The following is a 23,110-nucleotide window of genomic DNA, read 5'->3' as shown; positions in this document are numbered from 1 at the left end:
CCCCCCGCCATATCTGATTGGCCGAGGCGGTCCCTCCGCGAGCCTCCATCCATGTTTCTCTCCGGGGGAGCGAGGTAAGCTAACTACGAGCGACAGGAAAAGAAAGCTCATTACCGGGAGAAAGCAGCCAGGCCAGACGAAGACAAAGGTGAAATTCTCACGTCGTCACCGTGACTGTCGCGCTTACTCTTGCGAGGAGAGGACAAACGGAAACACGGAATACGGGAATGACGACGGGATCGCCGGGACTCAACAGGTAGGTGTCGGGAGGCAGGTGCGCATCCAGTATCGCTGTTCAGTTTCGGTTGAACACTTGTGTTTTTCAGTGAACTATCACCGGTTACGACTAAATAGCCACATGTCACATGTTTTTCCCAGTAGAATCTCCAGCCACTTTTTGGGAAAAAAAGTTTTATCACCTTCCGATCTCTTGTCGCCAGCAGAATAAACGTCACCAAAAAGCTTCAGCTGCTTGGATCACTTCATAGCAGGAAGCCTTCGGGGCAAATAATCCTCAGGAATCGGCAAGGGAATGAATTATTATTATCATTATTAGTATTTAAATTATTCTGTCCTAATTGATTTAGGCACAGTGCGAGTTTGGACCGACTTGCAACACCAGTTCTGACATAATAATTTCAAGTTCACACTGACTTTCCACATCTTTACTTCCTACGTCCCTCTATAATGATTTGGTTTGAAAGCATTATTTGAACATAGCATAATATTGCCCCTTCCTCCTGACGGTAACTGATATCTTCCCCTCAGTTATGCTCAGGATTGTCTTTCCACCTAATGGCTGCAGAATGTTTTATTTAAAGTGGGAACAAAAGGTGCTACAGCTGTGATGGAGTCGCCGTTGAGGAAACCAGACACTGGTGTTTTGTGTGCAACCGAACCCGAAGCGCTGGTGCCGTGTGTTGATGGGGTGGTGGGAGCACTGGGATCACACTGGCCCCCTCTTTGTGCTGCTGCTGACCCCCGAACCCGCTGGTCTCAGACCTGCACGCAAAATGAACTTGAGATGGAGAGAATGTGCACGTCGGGGAAAGAAATGGACGTCGCCACAGGCAGAGGAGAGCCCACCAAAGTCCACTTCTTTAATGCTGCCTGGACGGAAGCTTGTGCCTGTCCGCTAAAATATAAACTCACCGACGCTGGTTGTTTGCGTTCCAGCTTGAGAACTGGTGTGTGTGTGTTTGCACTCAGATTAACGAAGAAAGGAAGGAGAGAACAAAAGATGGAAGCAAATACAAAGACGAGGCTGTAAAATATGAGTAGGGTCCATTCACAGAAACCTGCCCCGGGTGCTGGAACCCGATTCTGCCGCTGTCGTTCTGTGGGTTCGCCGCAGAATATTTACGATCGACTCGACGTGGGTCGAGGATTGCACAGGATGGGGCGTTGCGCTGTCATTTGACTTTGAGCGGCTGGGAATGTTTATAATGGTGGAAATTTGCTCTTGGTGTTTACATTCTTTGCCTTGACCTTTTTTTACACAACCAACCTCGGTGAGCAGGAACCGCTTGGTCCGATGATGGTGGGCGAGGTAGCTCGGACGTGTCCAGAGGCTGTGCAGACGTCAGCCACTTTACCCGTTATCAGGTCGTGATTATAGCAGCAATCGAGCGTGAATATCCGTCTCGTTTGATCCCGCTCCTTCCCTGGTGTTTCTTTTTATTTATCTAACCTTTCTACAAACACGTCGAGGAAACAGTTGAAGTGAGCGAGTCAGTGGAGGTGATGGGGATTTCAGCGCTGTTTTTAATTACTAATGAGTCACTCCAGACCGCCCTTACTGGATAATGACTCTATTTTTAGGACAGGCGTTGTGGTACAGCAAGAAAATAGCTTAATTTAACCACCGGCAGTAACAATGAGGGGTGTGCAGCTTTCAATCGTCCAAATTGGATCCAAAACATGAAGCTAATAACTAAAACTAGGCGACGCAGCATCCATCTGGTGCCTCCTTATTGTGAGGTCAACGGGGTCACATCAGAGGGGCCGGAGATCAAAGGAAGGCGTGTAAATGTGAGAACTCTGGCAGCTTTTATGAGGAAATAATTTTCGCCATTGCCTGGCTGCGCTACGTTTGGATGATCAATTGTCTTTGATTGATAAGATGATGGTATCACTCTGGTATTCACAAAAGACATGACATCACTGGAGCGCTGCTGTAATCAGGAAAGTGTGTTTAAATGCTGATAAGATACTCAGAACACTCTGATCCTCTTTGAATAATAGGCTCAATGTGGAAGAGAGGAACCATGCTCACATTGAAACTACCCTCTGGTTAATAAATGAATAAATAATCACGCAAGGAATAGAAGAGGCATCAGTTGTAAATGGAAACTGCTGATATTTTAGAGGACTGTAAACAGGCTGAACTGGGATACTCAGTTTTGCTTATGTGACACAAGTTGTGACATTTGTCTTTGAGCAGAACGTTTACATCATTGCCTAAAGGTTTACAACCAGACGATATTTAAAAATGATGGCTTCTTTTTTTTTACATTTTACTACTTTAAATGGAATAATTATGCTGATAATAGTTATTCATAGTTCACTGATATCCAGGGGCACAAGTTTACATTAACAGAACTGTTTTTTGAAATGTATAATTTGTCACCATATAATTGATCTCACAGTAATTAATGCCTGATGTGCAGGTCTGAAGCTCTAAGTTAATAAAATAGTAAGAAGCAGGGGAATGAGCTGAAGGTACAGGAAGGAAAAGTGAAGACGCTGGACGCAACAGAGCCAGAGTGAAAACATGAAATGATTCAGGAAACACTGGGAGGTTGAGCTGAGCCAGGAGGAGGAGGAGGAAACGGGTTCCAAAGAAACTGAGGAGGAAGAGCAGAAGATTCAGAGCAGAGGGGGAGTTCTGGAGTTGGAACAAGGAACAGAGTTGGAACAGGGGGTCAGATGTCAGGAACAAGGTGCAGATTCTCAAGAAGGACTGAGGTGTGTTTGAAATCAGACATTTCTCAGCCCCAAACATGATTAAAAAGTCAGAATATGAAGATTCTAATTAGTAGGAGCAGAAAGATTTCTCAACTTGGAGAAAACTTGAGATTGCACCAGAGTTATTATGAGACAAACCAGAGTAAATACAACATTTCAACAGAATGGAAGTCTGAACAAAAGTTTGTCTGAAGTGTAAATATTTTATAGGTGGGATTAAAGTGCCGAGACGGCTGATATTTGAGACTGGAAACATGCTGTTCCTCTGCATTTTGTGGCCCTATAGCTCCCTAATAAGCTTCCCAAATCCTTTTCTGCTGATGCTTCTGAAGCCTGAGAGCTTTTATTTATTATTTTCTGCCTGGTTGGTAGTTTTTCTTCTTTTGTTAAAGTCACCGAGAGCCTCTTATCAGGTCCTGTGGAGCAAAGTGAGACAAATGGCAGACAGAGGACACCGCCGTGGATGGTGGACCTCCTGAGGGCAGGCTGGATAGTGTTTATGGCTGTGTGTATCTACCTTTTCTAGTCCACACCTAGACCATTGTATGGACCCTTTCTGGCATGTAACGGGGTGGAGACAGCGTGAAACGGCACCCGGCAGACAAAACAAACGCACCTTTCCTGTTTACATCGGTCAACTGATCTTTGTCCACGCATTTTCTTACGCTTTTGGCAGTGTGGACCAGTCCATTCGGGCCGTCAGACAGCAATAATATAACTTTTTAATAGGTCTGCTGTAAAGTCTTCTCAGGTTTTACAGCCCCCGCGTGGCTGAAGGCCACCCGAGCCAGCCCGGGTTACAGAAAAACGACTGCTCTTTTACTTATGCAGCTGGCTGATATGGCCGGAATCATAGACTCGGTGTGTGTGTGTGTGTGTGTCTGTTCAATGCTTGAAGTTCCAGGACTGAAATGGCTGTTCTGTAATCTTAAAATTGTCCCGTCCTGCTTATAACTTATCAATCGCAGCCCCGCATGTGACCGCCACATTATTTTCTCTGAGGTCTCAAAGTCCAGAATGTGTTCTACGGAGTTCCGGTGAAGTTTAATCTCTGTGTGATTTATTTTACAGCCTCGGCCCCCTCCTCTCTCAAGCCACCCTCCCCCTGCCCCCACACACCTCCTTCCACGGCCCCCCCGTTTCCCCCTCCGCTCTGAGATATAGGAAACCTCCGCTGGCGGCAGCAAAAAGAAGCCCATTGTGATCGATTCCCTAAATTAACCACGGTGGCAGAGAACACAATAGAGATTAGGAACGACTTGACTCCTGGAAGCAACGATCAGGACTATTAAGTGACTGTATATGTTTCAAAAGGAGGGCAATTAAAAGTTAGAGGGCCTCCAGAGGGGTACATTCTGTTCCCTGAGGCGTAGGTGGGACTATACCAGGGTATCAAACTGAAATAATGGCCTCTTTTGTTAAATATGCCAAAATGAGTAAGAAATCACACACAGGTGGGACAGCCTAACAACACGTCTGTGCTCTGCACCCAATAATCATGTTCTTTTTAATATATTTATTATATAGCTAAAATAAACTACTCAGGGGAAAAGCGCTTTAACGGGATTATTCCGTTTTAAAGACTTAGCCCGTTTGTAGGCCATTTTCCTGAGTCATCTATTTTCTGAAAGTAGCAAAATCCTCAGAAAACGAGCTCAATGAAATCTGGAGTTCAGTAATTGTTTATGAAGGGTGGTGACAGGAAAACTGGTGGTTGTTTTGTGGCTCATCGCCGTTATTTAGCATCACAGTGCATCGGGGGGGGGTCTTAGAGACCTTTGCACTTTGCAGAGCTGCTGTATTATTTTCAAGCTTTAATCTTTGTGCTAAATCAAATCTGCATTCATTTAACAGCGAAATTCCTCCACAGAATAATAACTTGAATTTACTTTTTTTTTGGGGGGGGGGGGGGGGGGGGGGCATAAGAGCTATATACAGTCTATCAAAGTAAGTAGGCATGTGACTGCGCCTGCTCTTATTCAGGTAAACATCTCAGATCTGTCACTGGCTTCAGTGGCAGCTGTGTGGGGTCAGAGAAGGGGGGGGTGAGCGCTAACTGTGCGCCCTCACACAGCGTCCGCGTCCGCCTTCTTTTGCAATTCAAATCTGTGGTGCAACGGCGAGCCAACCTTTCCCTGTTGCCGTGCGTCGGCTGCTCCTACGTGGCAGCGTGTCGTGTATCTGGCCAGACGCTTTCATGCTAGTGAAGGTATTGTGCTGCTCATGAAAGGGGAGATTCTAAGCATGTCTGTTCACCTTCATCACACCTTGTTGGGGTTTCTCTTTACATTTCTCCCCTTCTCTGTCTCTTGGCTTGCACAGTGCTGTTGTTCTGCCCCCCCCCGTGACCATAAACGCGCCACACATCCTGCACACAAGCCTCCATCTGACGTCACCGACTACATTAGAATGCATATTAGGACCAACATATGAATAAAACATGTTCTGCTTGAGAAAGTGGGCACAACAGGTCCCCAAAGTAGCTCCTAAGTAGTAGTGAGATACAGGCATTAAATCATTAGAGAATCTTAAATCTAGTTGGTGACAACTTTATTGGGTCGATGTTTTTATCGCTGCTTCTCAAAACTGCGGTAACGCAACCGTTCTGCACTTTCAGCACATTTTCCAGCGGTCAAATCACCTGTTCCGCACATTCCGAAACAGTTTTATTGAATTGATCAGGTGAGTGAGGCCATTTGAGATGCTCCGCAAAGGTTTCATACTTTTTTTTTTTTTTAAAAACAACCAGGTGGGTTTTCACTCAGGAACTTGCTCCTGTTACAGCTCTAATCACTTTCAAATAGTATAGACCTTGAGCCCTGTGCAGTTTTGGGTTTTAAGGTGAGATAAGTCCATTAACAGCTTTTGCTATGGATTTACCAAAATGATTGCATTCCAGGAGTAACTGCAGATGCATTCAGGAGCAGTGTGAGCTTTGTACAAGCCCATTCTTTGTTCTAATGCTGGCCATTTGTTTTAGCATAGTGCACAGTCACAATAGTAGCAGAATTCTGCCCTTGTGGTCTTTCATGTGACCAGTGCTTGATCCAAAGTTAAGATCTGCAGCACTCATAGTTCAAGGGTGGCCTGATATGACACTTAATCCCACCATAAAATTCCCTACCCCTGCAATTAGGACTTTATTACGTCCCAAGAACAATATGTTTGCTATGAAGTCGGTGTCTCCCTGCGAAGTTTCCTGCTTTGTGCTGAAACTCGTGCCACTGATGAGGTCACGCCGTGCCACGGGCAGTGCTGTGCCAGCCCGGGAGCACAATGGGTGAATTCCTGCATCTGTTAAGCGGTCAGATGGGCAACCCACAGCTCCTTATGCAACAGGACAGCGATGGTTGGAGCAGCCAGGTCGACGTCTCAGGGCCGAGGAGGCTCTGCCGCCGTGCTCGCCGGCAGCGTCTGGTTAATTGTTAACTCTTTATGTGCATGTTTTATTGGTTATCTTTTTGATTCCCACGTATCGGGCATGGTATCGCTGGTTTAATCTACGTCATAAAAATATAAATGGGCAGTGCAGTCCCCTCTCACTTGTTTCAATTCATTGTTTTTGTCTTGCTAAAATAAAAATAAAAACTATTATTCTCTGATCACGCCATGCTCATACCCTCAGACAGATAAAGTGAAAGAGGATTTGTAAAGATTTTTGCAAATTTATTAAAAACTGATAACTTAAGGTCCATTGGAATGAGTATTCAGACCCTACGATGCCCATCTGCTCAAAGAGATTTATTTTTAAAAGAAATCTGGCCTCTTTTCCAGAACAAACACGCCGTGTAATGTTATCATCTCTGGCTCACTGTAACCAATTTCCCTCAGTTATGGACTAATTAAAACAGCGATGACAACAATAGAAAGTAACTGTGGAAAACTGGCTTTTTACTTGTATTTGGACAGCTGATCTCCGTATTATCTCCCCTCATGTGACTTTATGAGCTGTTGAGAGACAAAGCCCGAGCCGCAGGACACCCTGGAGACCCTGTAGACAATACATTTTGTTTAAAGATAATGCTTTTCCATGATGGATGTGGAGCCACAGAAACTTAAACAGGAAATGGGTCATTTTTTTGTTATTCAACTTCTTCCTTTCTTAGCAGCTCAAGATGAGTTGCTGTTGCGTAATACGTTATTTCATGTGTCAAAGGGCGTCGCAGGTGGCAATACGGTGACGTTTATTTGATCCAGTTACCTAAGTGCCCTTAAAACCATTTTATGTCCGACCTGACTTTGACCCAGGTCAGATGGCCTGAAAACCGTTTATGATTAAAATTCAACTAAACTCGGATACAACCAGGCTGCAGGTTTGTGTTGTATTAATGAGGAGGAATTCCAGCAATATCCAGCTGAACTCTCCAAAGATCAGATTGCGCCCCTGCAGGGGGTCCTTATTACAAAATCCTCTCAAAAGCCTCTGGAAAGTAATAAAAAGTTTATCATTTGCAGAGGCATGTGTTCATCGTTTTCAAGGGGGGAAATGCTGCTGGTTAATGTTTGCCCCGTGAAGAATAGCGTTTGCTTAACGGTTAGATTTTTAATGAGTGGAGCGTGACGTTCACGGAATTTAATCGACGCGTTTTGGGTGCAGCTGCGCCAGGAGGAAATTTGCCGCGTTGCATTTACAGCCGTCAAACATCAGTCGGCTCCTATCGAACTAGCTACAGTCAGCATTAAATTCACCGCATACTGTCGAGCAGTGAGGCCAGAGGGCAGGAACGGGCTGCTTATGAAGCGCACGGCCGGCTCCTCCAGAGCATCAGAGGTCTCTTGGTTGCTTTGATGCTGGATCGTCCGTTGATCGATTGGTGGCTGTTCTGAAATATTTATATTTATCATATTTATCAGTCTTCGCCCCGTGTTTGCTGCCTCATTCACCTGTTTGATTTGTGCTGGCGCTTTAACTACAAGAGAAACTAATAGAGAAACGTCTGTATCCTTTTTTACACACTACAACAGAGCTTCAGATCCAACGGAACAGAAGAAGAACAACTGTGGGCCCTTGTGAACGCCAGATCGGGACATTTAAATGCTTTTAAGACTAATGTTCCTTGTTGCTGAGACTGAGATGTTATAAATGAGATAGAAAAGGGTGAAATAAGGGTGATGTGGGGGGGGGGGTCGAGGTCATCCGTTCACCAACATGCCCCACCGCTGCTGCCTCCTCCCCTCCTCTGTCCTCTCTCCTGCCTTGGCTAGTCTCCATGTGCAGGGCTCAGGGCCTTGAGAATGAATGGCGCCCAGGCTCTGCTCGGTCTTTGAAGCCAGCCAGGAATGCGAGGCCTCTTTTCTCTCTCTCTCTCTCCCTCTCCCTCGTTGTTCAGCAGTAGCTGCAGCATGCAGCAGTGAAATATTCCCTCTGCTGCTCTCATTGTGCATCTGAGAGCTGGACGTCATCGGCCGGCCAATCAGTGGCTCCCACTGGGCAGACGCAGGTCTTGGTGGGGGGAGAAAGGACTGGATAGAAGTCTTCCTTCTAATATCTGACTCTCCTGGTTACTTGGTTCAGTTTGGCTTTAGAGGAAGGACAATGTTCTACTGGAAACAAAGGATGGAGCTCATTCAGCCGTTACTTTAAGTTTGTTTTTGCTCAGATTTAAATCAGGACATCTGGAAGCTTGGATGAAAAGTTTTGGGTGAGTTTATCTGATTTTTGTTTCACTAACTCTGCTTAAGTTAACTTGCTCGCCTGGAATTTTGGAATCAAACCTGTCGATTCATTGACGGTTTCCCAGGAACTTGCAGCTATTGATCCGCGTTGTGTTCCACTTTCCTGATGCCATTGTTCATTTCTTGTCGCTCCTCTTGTTGTTGTGGTTTGCGTGTGAGGGTATTTGTCTGGGCCGGCCGCTCTCCGCCTCACCCTCCCTCCCTCTCTCCCTCCTCTCTGCACATTTTGTCACTGCCTGTCCCCTCCATCACTTCCACTTGAGCGCTCCCCTGTTTGGGAGCCTCAGTCTGTTCACAGAGGGAAGAGCAGCGCTGGAAACCACACACGGATCAGAAGGCCCTTCATAAACGCACAGAATCCTCCTCAGTACTGTAGTTTGAAAGGCTCTTGGGAGGTTGGCTTTGTGTTTATGCTAAATGACCACCTACGATCATCTTTGCTGCAGATTTTTCATGGCAGCCAAATGAAGTTGCTGCTCCATATCAGTTGGTCGGGGTGGGACAGGGTTTTTGTGCCTCCTGCAATTGACTGGCTGGTTTTTCATTGTTTTATGGCCAACGTTGACTTTTTGAGCATGTCTGACAGGGATTTAGCTTCAAGGGTAATAAGGGTCCCTGTCCTGTAAGATGTGACAGTACAGCTGAAGTTTGGCCTAAAATTAGGACTTGTTATAACAGAAATGTTATAAAGCAGTTATTCAGGGTCCCTGATGTGATAGCAGTAAAAGCAGGAATACAGAAACATCATTATGGGACATAGTGGTGTATTACAGAACATTATGCTTCTGTCACATGCCTAATCCTCTAAGATTTCTGGACTTCCATATGGAATTCCTGGCATTTTTCCCCTGTGTACACTGCAACGTGCACCACCAACCTGAGGGCCTTTAATTAGTGGGCTCGTTGATGCAAAAAGGCAGACGGGATCCTGTAGCGGGTGATTAAATGCAATGACCTACAAAACCAGTAAACTGTAGTCGCGAGGCATCGAAGTTGTTAAATTCCACTTTGCGGAGAAAATCACTGCCGTTTACAGTCATTTACCTCAAATTACTTTTAATCAAGCTGATAATTTAACTAGAGATGAAAGGATTGGGTGCCCCCCCACCACCCCACCCCAATTTAATTAACTGGTCCCTGTGTCTGACAGGAAATATTCTTCTCTCCTAGAGATTTCCTTGCAGGACAGGATGAGTACAAATTGTGCTTCCACATATTTAACTTAACGGCTGAAATGTGCCTCCACCTTCACACTGTTTAGACAAAGACTCAGCCGGTGCATATTTGTATTTACAGATTATAAGATCAAGAAGTATTTCTGACAAGAACAATTTGACCTAGAAATGCAGGCAAATACTTTATGGTGTGACTTTTTAAAAATTTCTGACAGGAATGTCTTTGTCAGGATTGATATTTCTTTACGAAGCACAGGAGAGGTTTGAGTTTTTATTTCTTTTTTTTGAGGTTAAGGCATGAGCTGAGCGCCTCATTAACTTAACAAACCTGCCAATTTGTCTGTATGACTCAGACGTGTTTGTGTTGAAGCGACGTGCCATTTTGAGGGACTCACAACAACCACGCAATGTGATATTTGTTCACCGCCACGTTAAAGTAAATGTCTGGGCCCCTGGTTAATGTGCAGTCTTCTTCACAGACGGCGTTTAGCCACAGATCTGTAATTGATGCAGGACTCCAGAGAAGATTTCAGACTGATAAGCCGTCTCTGCTGTGTTTATGCTTTCTCCCTCAGGAGCAAGTGAGCAAGAGGCCTGGCGAACTCCAAAAAGGAAGCAGGAAAATGACCTAAATAGGAACAAGAACTCTGGACCAGTTGATGTGAATTTCCCGTTTCAGTCATAAGGAAGCCCCATGCAGCTGCACACGGACACATTTGACACATTTGCGGACCTTTTCCTTCCCGTCCTAGTCCTTCATGGATTCCTACAGCTTTCAATTTGAAAGAATGAGCAACGTGGACCTGCATCCTCTGAGCCTGCCCGTCAGCCGGCTCTCCCCAGCCAAGTCCAGCAGCAGCATTGCCGAGCAGTTTTCCCACCACCGACACGGCAAAGGAGATTCTGCCTACAGTTCCTTCTCCGGTGGGTCCACTGCCCAAGACTACCCTTCTCCTTTCCTTCCGGATGACCTACAGTCAAATTCTTTCGGTCATTATGCTGATTTCAAGTATGTAAAAGCCGTTTACCACCCAGCTCGGGCTCTACAGACTGACACAAGAACCATGGACCAGCTCTGTCGCTCTATGGAAGCCATCTCACAGCAGTATCGCAACAATACCAACATTAAGGCAAACCATAATAACAACAACCCCAGCGACCCTGTCCACTCCAACAACAATGCGATATCTAAACAAGAGGTTCCTCAAGCCCAAAGCCCTTGTCCTAGCATTCTACGCCCTCCACCCATCCCGGCACGCATGGATAGTTTCATCACTACGAAAAACTTGGAAAACACCAGGGTTCACCGTCACAGCGGCGAGATTCAACCCCAGCAGCCTCAACAGCAGCCTAGACCCCACAGCCAACTCCAGTCACAGGCGTATGGCCTAAACGCTCCCAGACCAGTGAGAGTTCTGTCCGATACAGGAGATTTAGGTCCATACTCTGAGCCGGTGTACTCCGTTTGGAGAGGCTCTCAACAGCAGTTGCCACAGGTGCAGCCATCAAACTACCACACAAGATTCGCATCAAACCCAGAGTATCTTTTCATCACGGATAACAAAGCTCTCGCTGACCAGCGAAATTCAACGATCGTCTCAAGGCGAACGCCATCTCAAGGCAAAAGCCAGCTGCAGGAGCACAGGAATCCATCGCGTCACAGTGAAGGTAACGGGGACCATCACAGCAAATACAATGGAAGCGATAACCAATCTGAAAGTCAGTGTAAAAGAGCATACTCGGTTAACGACTGGCTGGGGTCGGACACACAACGGCTGTCCAGCCCCTGGACCACTGGCGTCATCAACAGCAGCATCCAGCACAAGGGTCAGTTCTACTTTGTGACGGGAGTGTGTAGAGCCCAGTCGGCCTCGTGTGGCTCCGACGCTGGAAGCAAACGTCCGCCTCCTCCCGAGACGTACCAGCTCAGAGAGAGGGAACGGTGTCACAGCACGCTTGAAGGCTTGTTCAGGCCTCTCCAGCAGAGCTCCCGCTCCTCCAGCGGTACCATTCAGGACGAGGTTTTCACTTCTCTATCCCAGGATCAGGACTTGTCAGCGTGGAACCAGGATCAGGAGAACCGTCGGTTATCCTCAAACTCCATACAGTCCACCCAAAGCTTCGACACGTTAGAGGAAATCAACAGTCGCAATCACGAAATGGGCCGTCACACTTCCAGCAACCCTGTATTTTACTGTGGCCCTGACAGAAACCACCCGCCGCAGTCGGCATCACAAACAGAGCAGCTCCCGTCTCACGTTAGTAATGAGCAGGTCTACCAGCACAAGAAGGTGGACCAGGCTAAGAAAGGCACGAGGCAGCCCCTGGGGGACATCGGCAGTGAAAAGATAAACAAAGAAACAACCCCGCTTCTTTACCATCTGACCGGAGCCAGCAGAGCAGCATTACAGCCCAAAAAGAAATCCAATTCTAGCATTCAGGGTAAGGAAATAAATCTTAAAACAGGTCACGACAGGTCAGCAGTGGACGAAGAGAGACCTCTCAAAACAGAAGCAGACAAGAACAGCGGTGCAGAAATATCGGCCTGTAATACTCTGGATGACTCCTTTAAAAAGTATTACAAAGAGAAGCTAAAGGATGCCCAGTCGAAAGTCTTAAGAGCGACATCATTCAAGCGGAGGGACCTGCAGCTCTCTTGGCCACACCGTATCAGACCGAAGCCTGAGATGAAGCCGCCGGTGCTCCACGCCTTCTCTTCATCGCAGGACTCTGAGACCTCCACAGAAACGCTCACCCCCTCTCTGACCTCCGAGGAGACGGAGACGGGAAGCGTTAAAGAAGATGTAAAGGAAGGTAAGGAGATGAACGAAGAGCCCAAGGACGTAAACTGGTGCTCTGTTACCGTGGCCCAGCCCCAGGCGATACGCATGAGAGGCAAGAAGAGACTGACGCCAGAGCAGAAGAAGATGTGCTACTCTGAACCAGAGAAGCTCAACCACCTCGGCGGGGCCCCCTTCCACTCTTCTTGTCGCTCCTTTGGAAATGAAAGTGAAAATGTGTTTGCAGCTGAGGGTGAGGACCAAAGATGCGCGCAGCAAGGAGAGCCCGGACTGGTCGCAGCACGACGCAAGCTGTTCGAGACTAGAGACCAGGCCTTCTCAGTCCCGACGGCTGCAAAGTTCAGCCTGAAGCACCTGCAGCATAAAGCCCTGGTGGAATACATGGAGCGGAAGACCGGCCACAAGCTCCCGGAGCCACAAGAGCCGGGGCCTCTGGTACCACACGCCTCAAGGCACAGACATTCCCTCGGGGAAAAACCGTTTGACTGGGGTTCCAGGCCTCTGTCGGGAAGCCAGGATGGTAAAAACTCCAAGAAGAAACTTCACAGGCCACACTCTGCAGGCCGCATCCTGGATTCATCTACGAGTTCCGTCAGGTACTGCCATAAATGAAGGCAAAGCCACACCAACAGCGCGTCTCTTTGACGTCAACAATCATTCTTTTGTATTCCAATCCCTCAGGTATCTCCAGTTCTTCTCAGCTCAGTCTTGTTCTGGCCAGCACGCTCTCCAAGCCAATCAGCCCCGATGGAGCAAAGGCCCATCTCAGGGCAAGTCTGCCTCAGTGGAGAGTCTGTTGGACCAGATAGAACCATGTTTCCTTAGGAACAGGTCTGCATCCACACCACACACATTAGAGGTGGGTTGGTTCACACAGACACAATACAAACAATATTCCAAGCAATATAAAGTGAGGGTGTACTGAATCATGAGCTGTCTTTGGCTGTTTTTGCAGAATCTGGAGGCCTGTGACAACGAGGAAGCTTTCCTAGCAGTTAGACCTGTGGAACCCACCAGGTTTGTACCAACTCAGCAAACAAACTAGGACTTTGTTATTGGTTTTAGGCCAGGAGAGTTTTAGGTCAGTAATTTGTGCGCTGTGGCATTCACGTGCTCCAGAAATCCGGCACGCCTCTTCAAATACGTATCCAGGGAATGTGCAAAAGTCATTTTCTGACCCATTTTTGAAAGGCCTGTTTTTCCCAAAGTGCGGGGTAATTAATAAAAATGAGCTGCTCCTCTTGGATCAGGTTTCCACTTGTATTTGCTTTTAAAACGACCTGCGACCTTTTGTCCCAAAAGAATTGTGCTTTTTGTTAAATCCAGTGTGCTGTGTTGCATATTTGACATCCTTCTTGTTTACCTCAGTCCCCAGAAGAATTCCACCGAGGACTCGTTGAAAAAGGCTGTGGCCGAGGGGCGGCAGCGTGCCCGTGCGGCTGCACAAAGGGGGAAGTCCATGGAAGAGCTCGGAACGTCGAAAATCACGAGGCTGCCGCCGATCAGTAAAAGTTCCGAACAGCTGGACACACTCGGATCTCTGACTGGGCCGGTCGGATTCAACGGAGAAAAGAGGAACGTGTCGGCCTTTCCCGACGCCAGACAAGCCCAGGGACAGGAGAGAGTCACGAGGCCAGGCTACGGAACACAGCAGTCAGCAGAACCAGAGAGCGTTCGGGTCACTCAGGGTCAAACACCAAACCAAACCCAGAGAAGGTCTTCGTTAAAAAACCACTCGGACCCAGAGGAGGAGCCCTCTGCAGTAATGAGGAACTCCAGCAGGTCCACCTCCCCCACCTCGCCCTCATCTTGCAGGGTCCGGGGTCTCTCCGGACCTCACGGCCCCGTTTCAAATACACCCACGTCCAGTAGACCACCGAGTGAGTCCAACCCTCCCTCCCCAAGAGGCCTGGAGAGCAGTGAGTGTGAGAGCAAATCCACCTCGCCATCCCCCACCCAGACGAGACCACCCATTGAGAGCAGGTCCATTTCAAGGTGAGATAACGGCCCCGAACCAAACCAGAGCAGAGTTTGTTTCCATTCTACAATAATTGCCCTCATTTAGCAGGCTGCAACTTGTTGACAGTGATTTATTTATCGTGGCCATTCATGCGGCTCAGTAATCAAGTGTTTGTGACACTTTGTGTGACTTATAACCTTTATTTAATTTGCCTTAGACCCAAAACGTCTCCATCTATGGCCCGATCCGAGGAAGAGCCAAGGGATGATTGGCACCATGAAGTCTCGCTCAGCTGCGGGGTCACCACAGATCCTTGGCTGTGGATTCCCCCACCAGAAGAGTCCTCCCCGACGTCCGACAGCGTTTTTGACGATGGCGCCACCCCCGCGAGGGCTGGGACACCCCGGAGAAAGCCTCCGCTTCTCCCAGCACCTGTGACGGAGACGCCGGCGAGCAGTTGGAAGATGAGGAAAACTCATCTTCCGGAGACGAGGAGGCCGACGAAAGGCGGGAGACGGAGGAGAGGGGAACACCAGGGGGAGAGACGGAAGGTGCGCAGGAGCCCGCGGGTCGACCGCAGTGGGAGGAGCTTGTGGAAGCCGTGGTCGCGGCCGACCCTTCTCTGTCCAGAGTGATGTACCCGCTGGCCAATCGGAAGACGGCGTTGATGCTGATGGAGCAGCTGCTGTCGGAGGACACCCTGCTGATGGAGGAGCACTACAAGAAGAAGCAAGAGCTGCAGGGAGCTCCGGAAAGGTAGGTTTTCAAATCCAGCAGTGCTGCTGTTGTAAAGCTTTCCAAGGAAACCTGATATCGGGTCTTTCTGGCCAAAGCAGTAACCCCCAAAGGTGCTGTGGTTCCTTTTGTTATGTCACACATGAACACACCTGACATTCTCATTCGCTCCTACACAGGCTCATATTCCAGCTCTAAGAACTCTTCGCATTAAGAGACGGGAGCATTAATCCCGTATTTTGACACGTGTAAATATCCTGAAGGTTGTCAGGAGGTGAAACAAACAAGCCGGAACGCCCCGCCGCTCCGTAACCTCGTTAACAAGTAAACAAGTTTGACACGATTCCTGTTTTTTTTTCCCCAGCGTCGAAAATGCCAAAGCCTCTGACCAAGCCCCTCTCCCCGTCCCCGATCCACCTGCGCCCGAGCTTCCGAACCTGCGGAGCAAAGCCGACATCGCTGAGACGAAGGTGAGGTCGATCTCACAACACGAATGACGACTAGATTAAACTAGTCTAAACAGCCCGGTTGGATGCAGACCTGCAGGGAAAGAACAGTGGGGGTTTTTGGCTCATGATGTCCCGTCATCCTCTTGTGTGTCTCTCTCCTGCTTCTCCTCCCCTTGTAAACTCAAGTTGATGTTCTTAAACCAACAGCGTCTTTTAGTGTCTCACATCGAGGAGCACCTCCGCTCCCTGGAAGAGATGCGCGTCCCCCTCCAGGCGGAGATCGAGCGCCACGCGGCCCACGGGGCGGCCCTGGAGCTGCTGGTCCGTGAGCACTGCCTTCCCGTTGAACTGGAGCGGTACAGCCTGTTTATAGGCGACCTGGAGAGGGTGGTGAACCTGCTGCTGTGCCTCTCAGCCAGACTGGCCAGGGTCCAGAACGCCCTGAGCACCGTGGACCAGCACACTGACGCTGAGGAAAAGGTGAGAAATCAGAGGATTGTGGGAGACTGATGGTGATCAAAGGTCGCATCTGTGAATACGAGGTGATAAAAATCAACTGATATTACGCCACCGTGTGCTCCACGTGTTCCGGTGCTGTTTGCACTCTTGTCTTCTATCCTGAAGTTGTTCAAACACAGCCAGCCAACACACATCCTCCCAGCTGCCTTGGCTAATGCTCCTGGCTAAAGACGGTCACGAGCATTGGGCATGTGCGGCTGCTCCCATCGCCTCGGGAATACTCTGGATCTATTTACTTTAGAAGACCAAACACGCTACTGCACTCCAGGTTTCCCAGTCCAGGTTTTAGCTCATTAGCTTCATCTATAGAACATCATCAAGCTGGATTTAAATATTTGCAAACTGACGGGCTTAAGCCTCTGAATATCCTGTTGTTTCGGGCGTCAGTGGGCGTTTGTGTGCCTTCCCCTCCCGGATTAACATCCGACGAGGCTCCTCGTCAGCCCGAACATGTGCAGTCACCTAGCTGAACGTGCGGCCTCCTGCTGGAGGCTCATTTGTTTTGCTGTTATCAGCAACGCCGCTGTTGACACTGACTCACCGAAACTCCAGCCCAGTTTCGATGGCGTTTGTATCTACCCTGCCCTCTGTTGACACAAGGAAAGAGTGCAGCTCCTTGGAAAGTGATCGCAGAACTTTCACAGGCTGTTGTTGACATAAATAGGAATATTTCAGCACAAATCTTTCAGTGTCGGCATCAGAGATTCGAGAGGTTGATTCCTGTCTCAAAGTTTCTAATTAGGTCTCTGTCTCATCAGCAATCTCTGGACAGTCGCCACCGTCTGCTGTGCAAACAGAGAGAGGACGCCAAAGATCTGAAGGTCAACCTGGACCGGAGGGAGAACGTGGTCTCCACCTTCCTGTCCCGCCAGCTGTCGGCCGAGCAGCTGCAGGACTACCGGCGCTTCGTGCAGACCAAGGCCTCGCTGCTCATCCGGCAGAAGGACCTGGAGGAGAAGCAGAGGCTGGGAGAGGAGCAGCTGGAGGCCCTGAGCAGCAGCCTGAACTTGTGAGGGGCCCTGCAGGCTGAGCGGGAGGGGGGGGGCCCACACAGACACGGAAATCACAGAATATAACTCACTCGGCCGGTACCTCCGACACTTCGTCACGACACTTCGTCACGACACTGTTCTCCCCCCACAAGGACAGCAAAGACCGACGAGACTTCCAGTCAGACATGAAGTCGGCTTCCAGGACTGAACTGCGTTTGTGTGCCTTTATTTTGATGTTGCCCTGAACTGGTTTCCAGGTGACCTGCAGGTTAAAGAGCAGTTCAGCCACTGTTCTCCACACGCTACAGTCCTCCAACTAGATCAACCTGTTTTTAAAGCTTTAAGATCGTATTTGTACCAGTGAGAAGAAGAGAAGTAACCTGGGAGGAAGACGTGACCCCAGCAACTTGTACAATAGCTGTAGGAGATTTTGGTGGGTTTTTTTTTTTTTAAACATGTTATTTTTTTAAATGTTTCCAATTGAGGCACTAAAAACCAAAAAAGGTGGGAAAAAAGCACTTTGTAATTCAACCTAAATGCACATTTCTTCAGAACGAATTTGTCTTCGGTTCAGTCTCAAGTCAAAGCCTTAATCCATCCTGTCGGAGCACAAGTTTGTCCTCCGGTGCAGTTTAAACGGGGAGGTAGCCGCGCACACTCGCTAGCCTGCAGCGTGCCTTTCCAGCTCATTTCAAACTGCTGTCGTTAAGTCTTAATGATTTCATGCTGTTTTCCTACAGAGGATCCTGACCTCTGCAAATCAGATCATCCTGTAAATGGCTGTTTTCTCCCAGTTTGTGGTAGAGTGATACTTGAAATATTTTTTTTTTAAGAGAGCAGACCATAATCTTTACTTCAGGTGTCTGTAACTTATTTTCGATCCTCTACCTCCGGTGTAGACACTGAGGTGTAGCCTTTAGAGTTATTTAACTTCCCCTCAGCTGTCTCTTGGAGTCCCTTTAAAATGAATCGATCTCATTTTCAGAATTTCAAATTTTTGCCTTTATGTTTCTGCCAGCGTTTTAGCACTCGTGTGATTTTTATGGAATCAACCAGAGGAATTGGCAGGCTGCTCGAAACATCCGAATCTGTGCAGCCTGCGCTCGTACTTGAAATCATGAATTCAGCGTCTCTCTTTGCTCATTTCCAAACCCCCCCTCAGGAAACTCAACCGCTCGACTGGACTAAAAAAAAAAACAAAAAAAAACTCCGGAAAACAAGCAGCTGACCCGAGCGGCCGAAACTGGAAACGGTGAAAGACATTTTGGTGTTTGGGGACAAACGGTTTCGCCCCCGTTGCCCCCATCTGTCAGATGTTCCTATGAAGGTTCGACCTGTTTTCCGTTGGCTAAACACGTGTGTGTTGATGTAAAAGTGGAGGGCGGCCGTTCAGGCGGGCGGGGCCTGGATCATCTGTATTTCTGTGGCAGACGGATGTTCAAACACCTTCTGGGTCATTTCTTCTGTCTGTCGATCGCAGGTGGTCGCAGGAAAGTGTCAGATGTAGAAAAATTTAGATTATAGCGCCCTGAGAAGAGTTTATGACGCGAAACGTCGGCTTATTTCAGATCAGAAGCGTTTTTAAATATTTTTCTTTGGTATTTCACACTTGTTTGCTCTCGAGAGTTTGTGTTTGTGCCTGTTTGGAGTTGTAAATTCTGTGTTTCTAATATTGTGAATAAATTAATCTCCCTCTCCTTCCAGCGAACCTGTTTCTGGTGTAGAGAGATGACCTATTTTTCTTTATTTTACTGTAAAAACACGGCCTTTGCTTCATTTCTTCTACATTGCAGAGCTCTTCTCTGCCCCCTGGTGGCACAATCGGGACACCGCTAAAAACAAAACCCCCAAAAGAAACATGAATAACGTTATTAACGTTCTTTCTACCGACGGAAACAAACACAGAAATGGCTCCTGCTGCAGGCCTAGTGGGGGCCCTGTAGTACTGGAGGCCCCTGGCCTGGGGGCCCAGAAATAGCAGCGTAAACATGTGTTCCCAGTAGATAATTAAGGCCCTGTCCTCTGCAGGTCACATTGAGCCAGAGCTCCGCTCGGTTGGTGTCAGGCTCTAATTTGGCAGAAGACTCAGATGAGGGTCTTCAGCTGTTGTGGGGTTTAAAAAGGCACCAAATTGTTAGTTTCCTGTGATGAACCGGTTAAATTTGTGTACCGACCTCCACAGTCAAGTGGAGAGACACCGTCTCACACAGACGTCACTTCTAACAAATTCTAATAATATCCACAAAATGGTCGACGTGGAATTTCCAGTGATTATGATCTCAGAACACAGATGGAGCTGGTTTTATTGGGAGCCACACAGCTATTTCCCTTTCATTTCATAAACCAATAAAACTATGAGGAGCACCGGAACAATCTTTCGTAATAGATGTGATTTGAATTACTTGCTGGCATCTTAAGGCCGTTACTCCCTGTGGCCACCAGGGGGAGGTCGAGTCGCTGTAACCTATCTTGAATGTGCTCGCTTATTCTCATATCTATAAATATACATGAAATCGAAAGCCGTAAAATTCGCGAGCTGAGTTGAACAGGAAGACTGTTTGCACGGTTTGGCTGCAGGTCGATGATTCAGTGATTGCGTGGATGAGTTGCCCCAGTGAGCGCAGCTCCCTGTGATCTTTGCACTCTCCTCCCACTGGAATTTTCAACACACCTTCATCATCTTTATGTCAATAACCAGCCTGCCAGAGCCTCGTTATCGAGCTGGAACAGCCAAACTGTATTTCCGATGCTATGATTTATCACCTGTACGGTAACTGCGTGTCCACATGCGTGTGTGTGTGTGTGTGCTCCAGTTATACCAGCATAAGCCCTGACACATGCATGGAATAAGTTTGTGTGGGGTAAACATTCAACTGGTAGCTAATTATTATTTTCCGCTGCATTTCACGGCAGGCTTTAAAAAAAAATAATCACAAAAGTAGTAATTATGGTTGAAATTCACATTTTAATGTTCAGAGATGAGAGATTGACACTGGAACGGATCCAGTAAGATCAGACAAAGCTAACAGACAAGTTCAGCCCAGTCCTGCGGTGAATAAGGTGTTTTTGGGAAATACTCAAGTCTGTTGTCATGACATCACCGCGTCTGCTGTGAAAAGGCGGCGCTCGCTGCCTCGGGGCAGCGCACAGGTCAGACGGTTCCATTCTTTGAGCTCCACTGGGCTAAATCACCTCCGCTCCAAACACAGAGCAACAAAGCTCCATTTCCAACCATCGGCTCTAAAAAGTACCAAAGATTCATATTGATCCATGACGCGTTATCCACATAAATAACACTACAGTAAAGGTGTTCATTCTAATGCTAATTGTGGTTTTTAGCAGCAAGAAAATACAGGCTAATTCAACTTAAATATGCCAGAAATTACATAAAAATGCAACATTTGTTTAGGGGAAAAAAGGCCAAATAGCAGTTTTAACAGAGGGGAATCAAGAGAGCAGCCTGGTATCTCCAGGCTCGGGCGTCTTGTTCTTGACCTCGTGACCTTTTGGCTCGCAGCAGCAGCAGCGTGCGGAGAGCAGCATTAGCTCGACAGGAGCCGGAGGCTCAGCGGTGAAGAATCATCCTGACGCAAAGACGACAGACGGCGCCAGTAGAGCCGACACAACACCAGAGGAGGACGGGGACGGTCCCTCCTCTGCCCACAATAAACTGTGACTGTTGGAAGGAAATATGGCAAATTCCAGTTTCCTGCGTTCTCCCATCTTTAGCTCACCGCCGCTCACGTGCGCGTGCGTGTAGTCAGTCGCTCCTCGTCAGCTGCGGATCATGCTGACTCACAGCTGTCTCAACAATCCGGCCGCTGGGTCCAGGGAAGTTCTGGCAGTCCAAGGCCTGAACTTTCCTCCACGGATGACGCACGCGCCCTTCAGCTAATAAACCACCGGAATCCAGTCAAATCGGGCGTTTCCTTATTGCAGGATGCTAAAGGCAGACATTTGCCTTTCATAATTCATCTGTCCAACAGTCAGGCACTAGCAATGGTCTCTCTCGGACTCGCCGATGCCCGGCGAGCTCACATGCGCGCGTCCGAGGCCGTCCTGTTTCTTATGACGGCGCCATCTTGCCGTTCCTCGCCGGACTCTTCGCAGAGGGAGGACAATCCTGTCCTCTGCTTGAGCTTCTTCTTCTGGCCCGCCACGTGGGGCTGGAAGAGGCGGCCTATTGAATGCCGACCCCTGGCGGGATCCGGCTCCTCCCGCTCGCTCTGGACCATCTCCGGAGGCGGCGGAGCTTTGGGTTTGACCAGCATCTCTCTCACGCTCTCAGAAGCTCCCGGCCTCAGGTAGTGGTGGGGCCTTTTCCCGCAGTTGTCCCTGATGTTGGGGTCGGCGTCATACTCCCCCATCAGCATGGCAATGATGTACTCCTGGTTGTGCAAGGCGGCAATGTGCAGAGGGGTGTACCCGCCGTGGGTTTTGGTGTTAATGTCGATCTGGACTCCCCCCTTCTTGGCCAGATCAATGATCTTCACCAGCATGTTGCCGTTACCCCATTTGGCCGCCCAGTGCAGGGCGGTGAACCCCGACATGAAGTCCCTCTTCTCGGCCAGGTGGCTGTCTGTTAGCAACAGGCCGTAAACGTGCCCCCAGTGACCAGCCGCGCACCTGAGCATCCACTTGTGCTCTGGGTCCTCCAGGGGGACGGTGGAGGAGGAGGCCCTCACCTCTCTGAGCTCCTCCGGTGCCTTGTCGCCCCGCACCGCCCGCCTCAGCTGCGGCGAGCTGCAGCCGTGCTCCTTCAAACCACTCCTCCTCTCGCTCTGGGGGGAGGCCTGCGTTGACCCGGCAGGTGGATCCAGTGTCAGGTCCACTCTGGCCGGGACTCTCAGGGGAACCGGGACTCTCAGGGGAAGCGCGTACGGCTTGCTTTGGGGGGCGGCGCGCTCCCGACCTCCACACGCCTGTTGTACCTCAAAATTCAGCATCTTTTTCGTTCTAAAGCTGGAACGTTGGCTCCTCCGCAGAGCCAGCTCCACAGGAGAGAGCAGCTCCGCGGGGCCCTCGCTGCTTGACTCCTCACCTGCCCCTGAACCAGATGACCCGCCCCCCGCCTCCTCAGGTGGGCTCCGCGGCTCACCTGGCCGCCGGATCTCCCCGTGATCCGGCTCCTCCGCGGCCTGGACGCGCTTCAGCAAATGCCGGTAGACTTTCTTGAGGACCACATAGCGGACGCCGTCGATTTCTCTCACCGTGGCGACGCTGTTGACGAAGGTTTTGAAAAGTTCCCTGTTCCGCTGCTTCTCCGCGGGATCCACGCCGTCCAGCAGACCCCTGAAGTGACTCACTATTTCGGATTTCTTGACTTGGCCGCCCTCGTTTATGAGCCGAAACAGGACGGATTCCTGCGTCAAAGCCATCGTGAAATCTGTTGCGCTCCGTGTCCAGTCACACCTTTGTCCGGCCTGGACTCTCCTCTACCTGCGTCTTTCCGGGAAACTGCACACGTGGATAAAATTTGAATAATATATGCAGAAGAAAGGTGACGCCACAGACCGTTTGTAGACCGTCTATGAATTATGAATCGTGATTTGGCTAGTGCTCAATATTTGATCGCAATAATCGCTTGAGGGAACAAGAAGGGTTTAAAATGTGTCCCAAATGTTTCCGCTGTTGTTTTTTTTGAATTGTTTTTATTTGTTTAGACTGCGGGGGAAATACTCAGATAATTGGACAAGCATACATAAGCATTAGTGAATCAGGGTTGAGCCAGGTATTACTTTTAATGACCTCCCGGGAAAATGGCGTGCACGGCGGCGGCCGGCGTTATAACTGCCATCTCTCCTGCCGGAACACATATTTCTGCGGCATCTGTCGC

The 23,110-nt window shown here is 48.8% G+C and overlaps 2 protein-coding genes across 2 annotated transcripts; one reads left to right on the top strand and one right to left on the bottom strand.

Annotated features, from left to right (window-relative positions):
- The first annotated feature begins 32 nt into the window (after positions 1-32).
- shroom1 (shroom family member 1) lies at positions 33-18,982 on the top strand. The gene is given in 10 exon segments (XM_057053392.1): positions 33-256; positions 10,394-13,215; positions 13,301-13,478; positions 13,575-13,636; positions 13,988-14,602; positions 14,797-14,974; positions 14,977-15,335; positions 15,679-15,784; positions 15,971-16,243; positions 17,041-18,982. Coding segments are annotated over 9 exon segments (4,665 nt in total). The 5' UTR covers positions 33-256; positions 10,394-10,576; the 3' UTR covers positions 17,296-18,982.
- A 1,943-nt stretch (positions 18,983-20,925) lies between these two features.
- On the bottom strand, positions 20,926-23,104 carry LOC130537257 (ankyrin repeat domain-containing protein SOWAHA-like). The gene has a single exon (XM_057053925.1). The coding sequence runs from the start codon at positions 22,650-22,652 to the stop codon at positions 21,309-21,311; it is 1,344 nt and encodes a 447-aa protein (XP_056909905.1). The 5' UTR covers positions 22,653-23,104; the 3' UTR covers positions 20,926-21,308.
- Between the last annotated feature and the right edge of the window lie 6 nt (positions 23,105-23,110).

Source organism: Takifugu flavidus, chromosome 14 (genome assembly GCF_003711565.1).
Source record: "Takifugu flavidus isolate HTHZ2018 chromosome 14, ASM371156v2, whole genome shotgun sequence".
NCBI lineage: Eukaryota > Metazoa > Chordata > Actinopteri > Tetraodontiformes > Tetraodontidae > Takifugu > Takifugu flavidus.
Note: the sequence above shows the minus strand (reverse complement) of the source record. Positions and strands in the feature narration are given on the sequence as shown.

Coding starts and splice junctions, on each gene's coding strand:
- LOC130537257 (XM_057053925.1), bottom strand. CDS start 22,652: ATGGCTTTGACGCAGGAATCCGTCCTGTTTCGGCTCATAAACGAGGGC.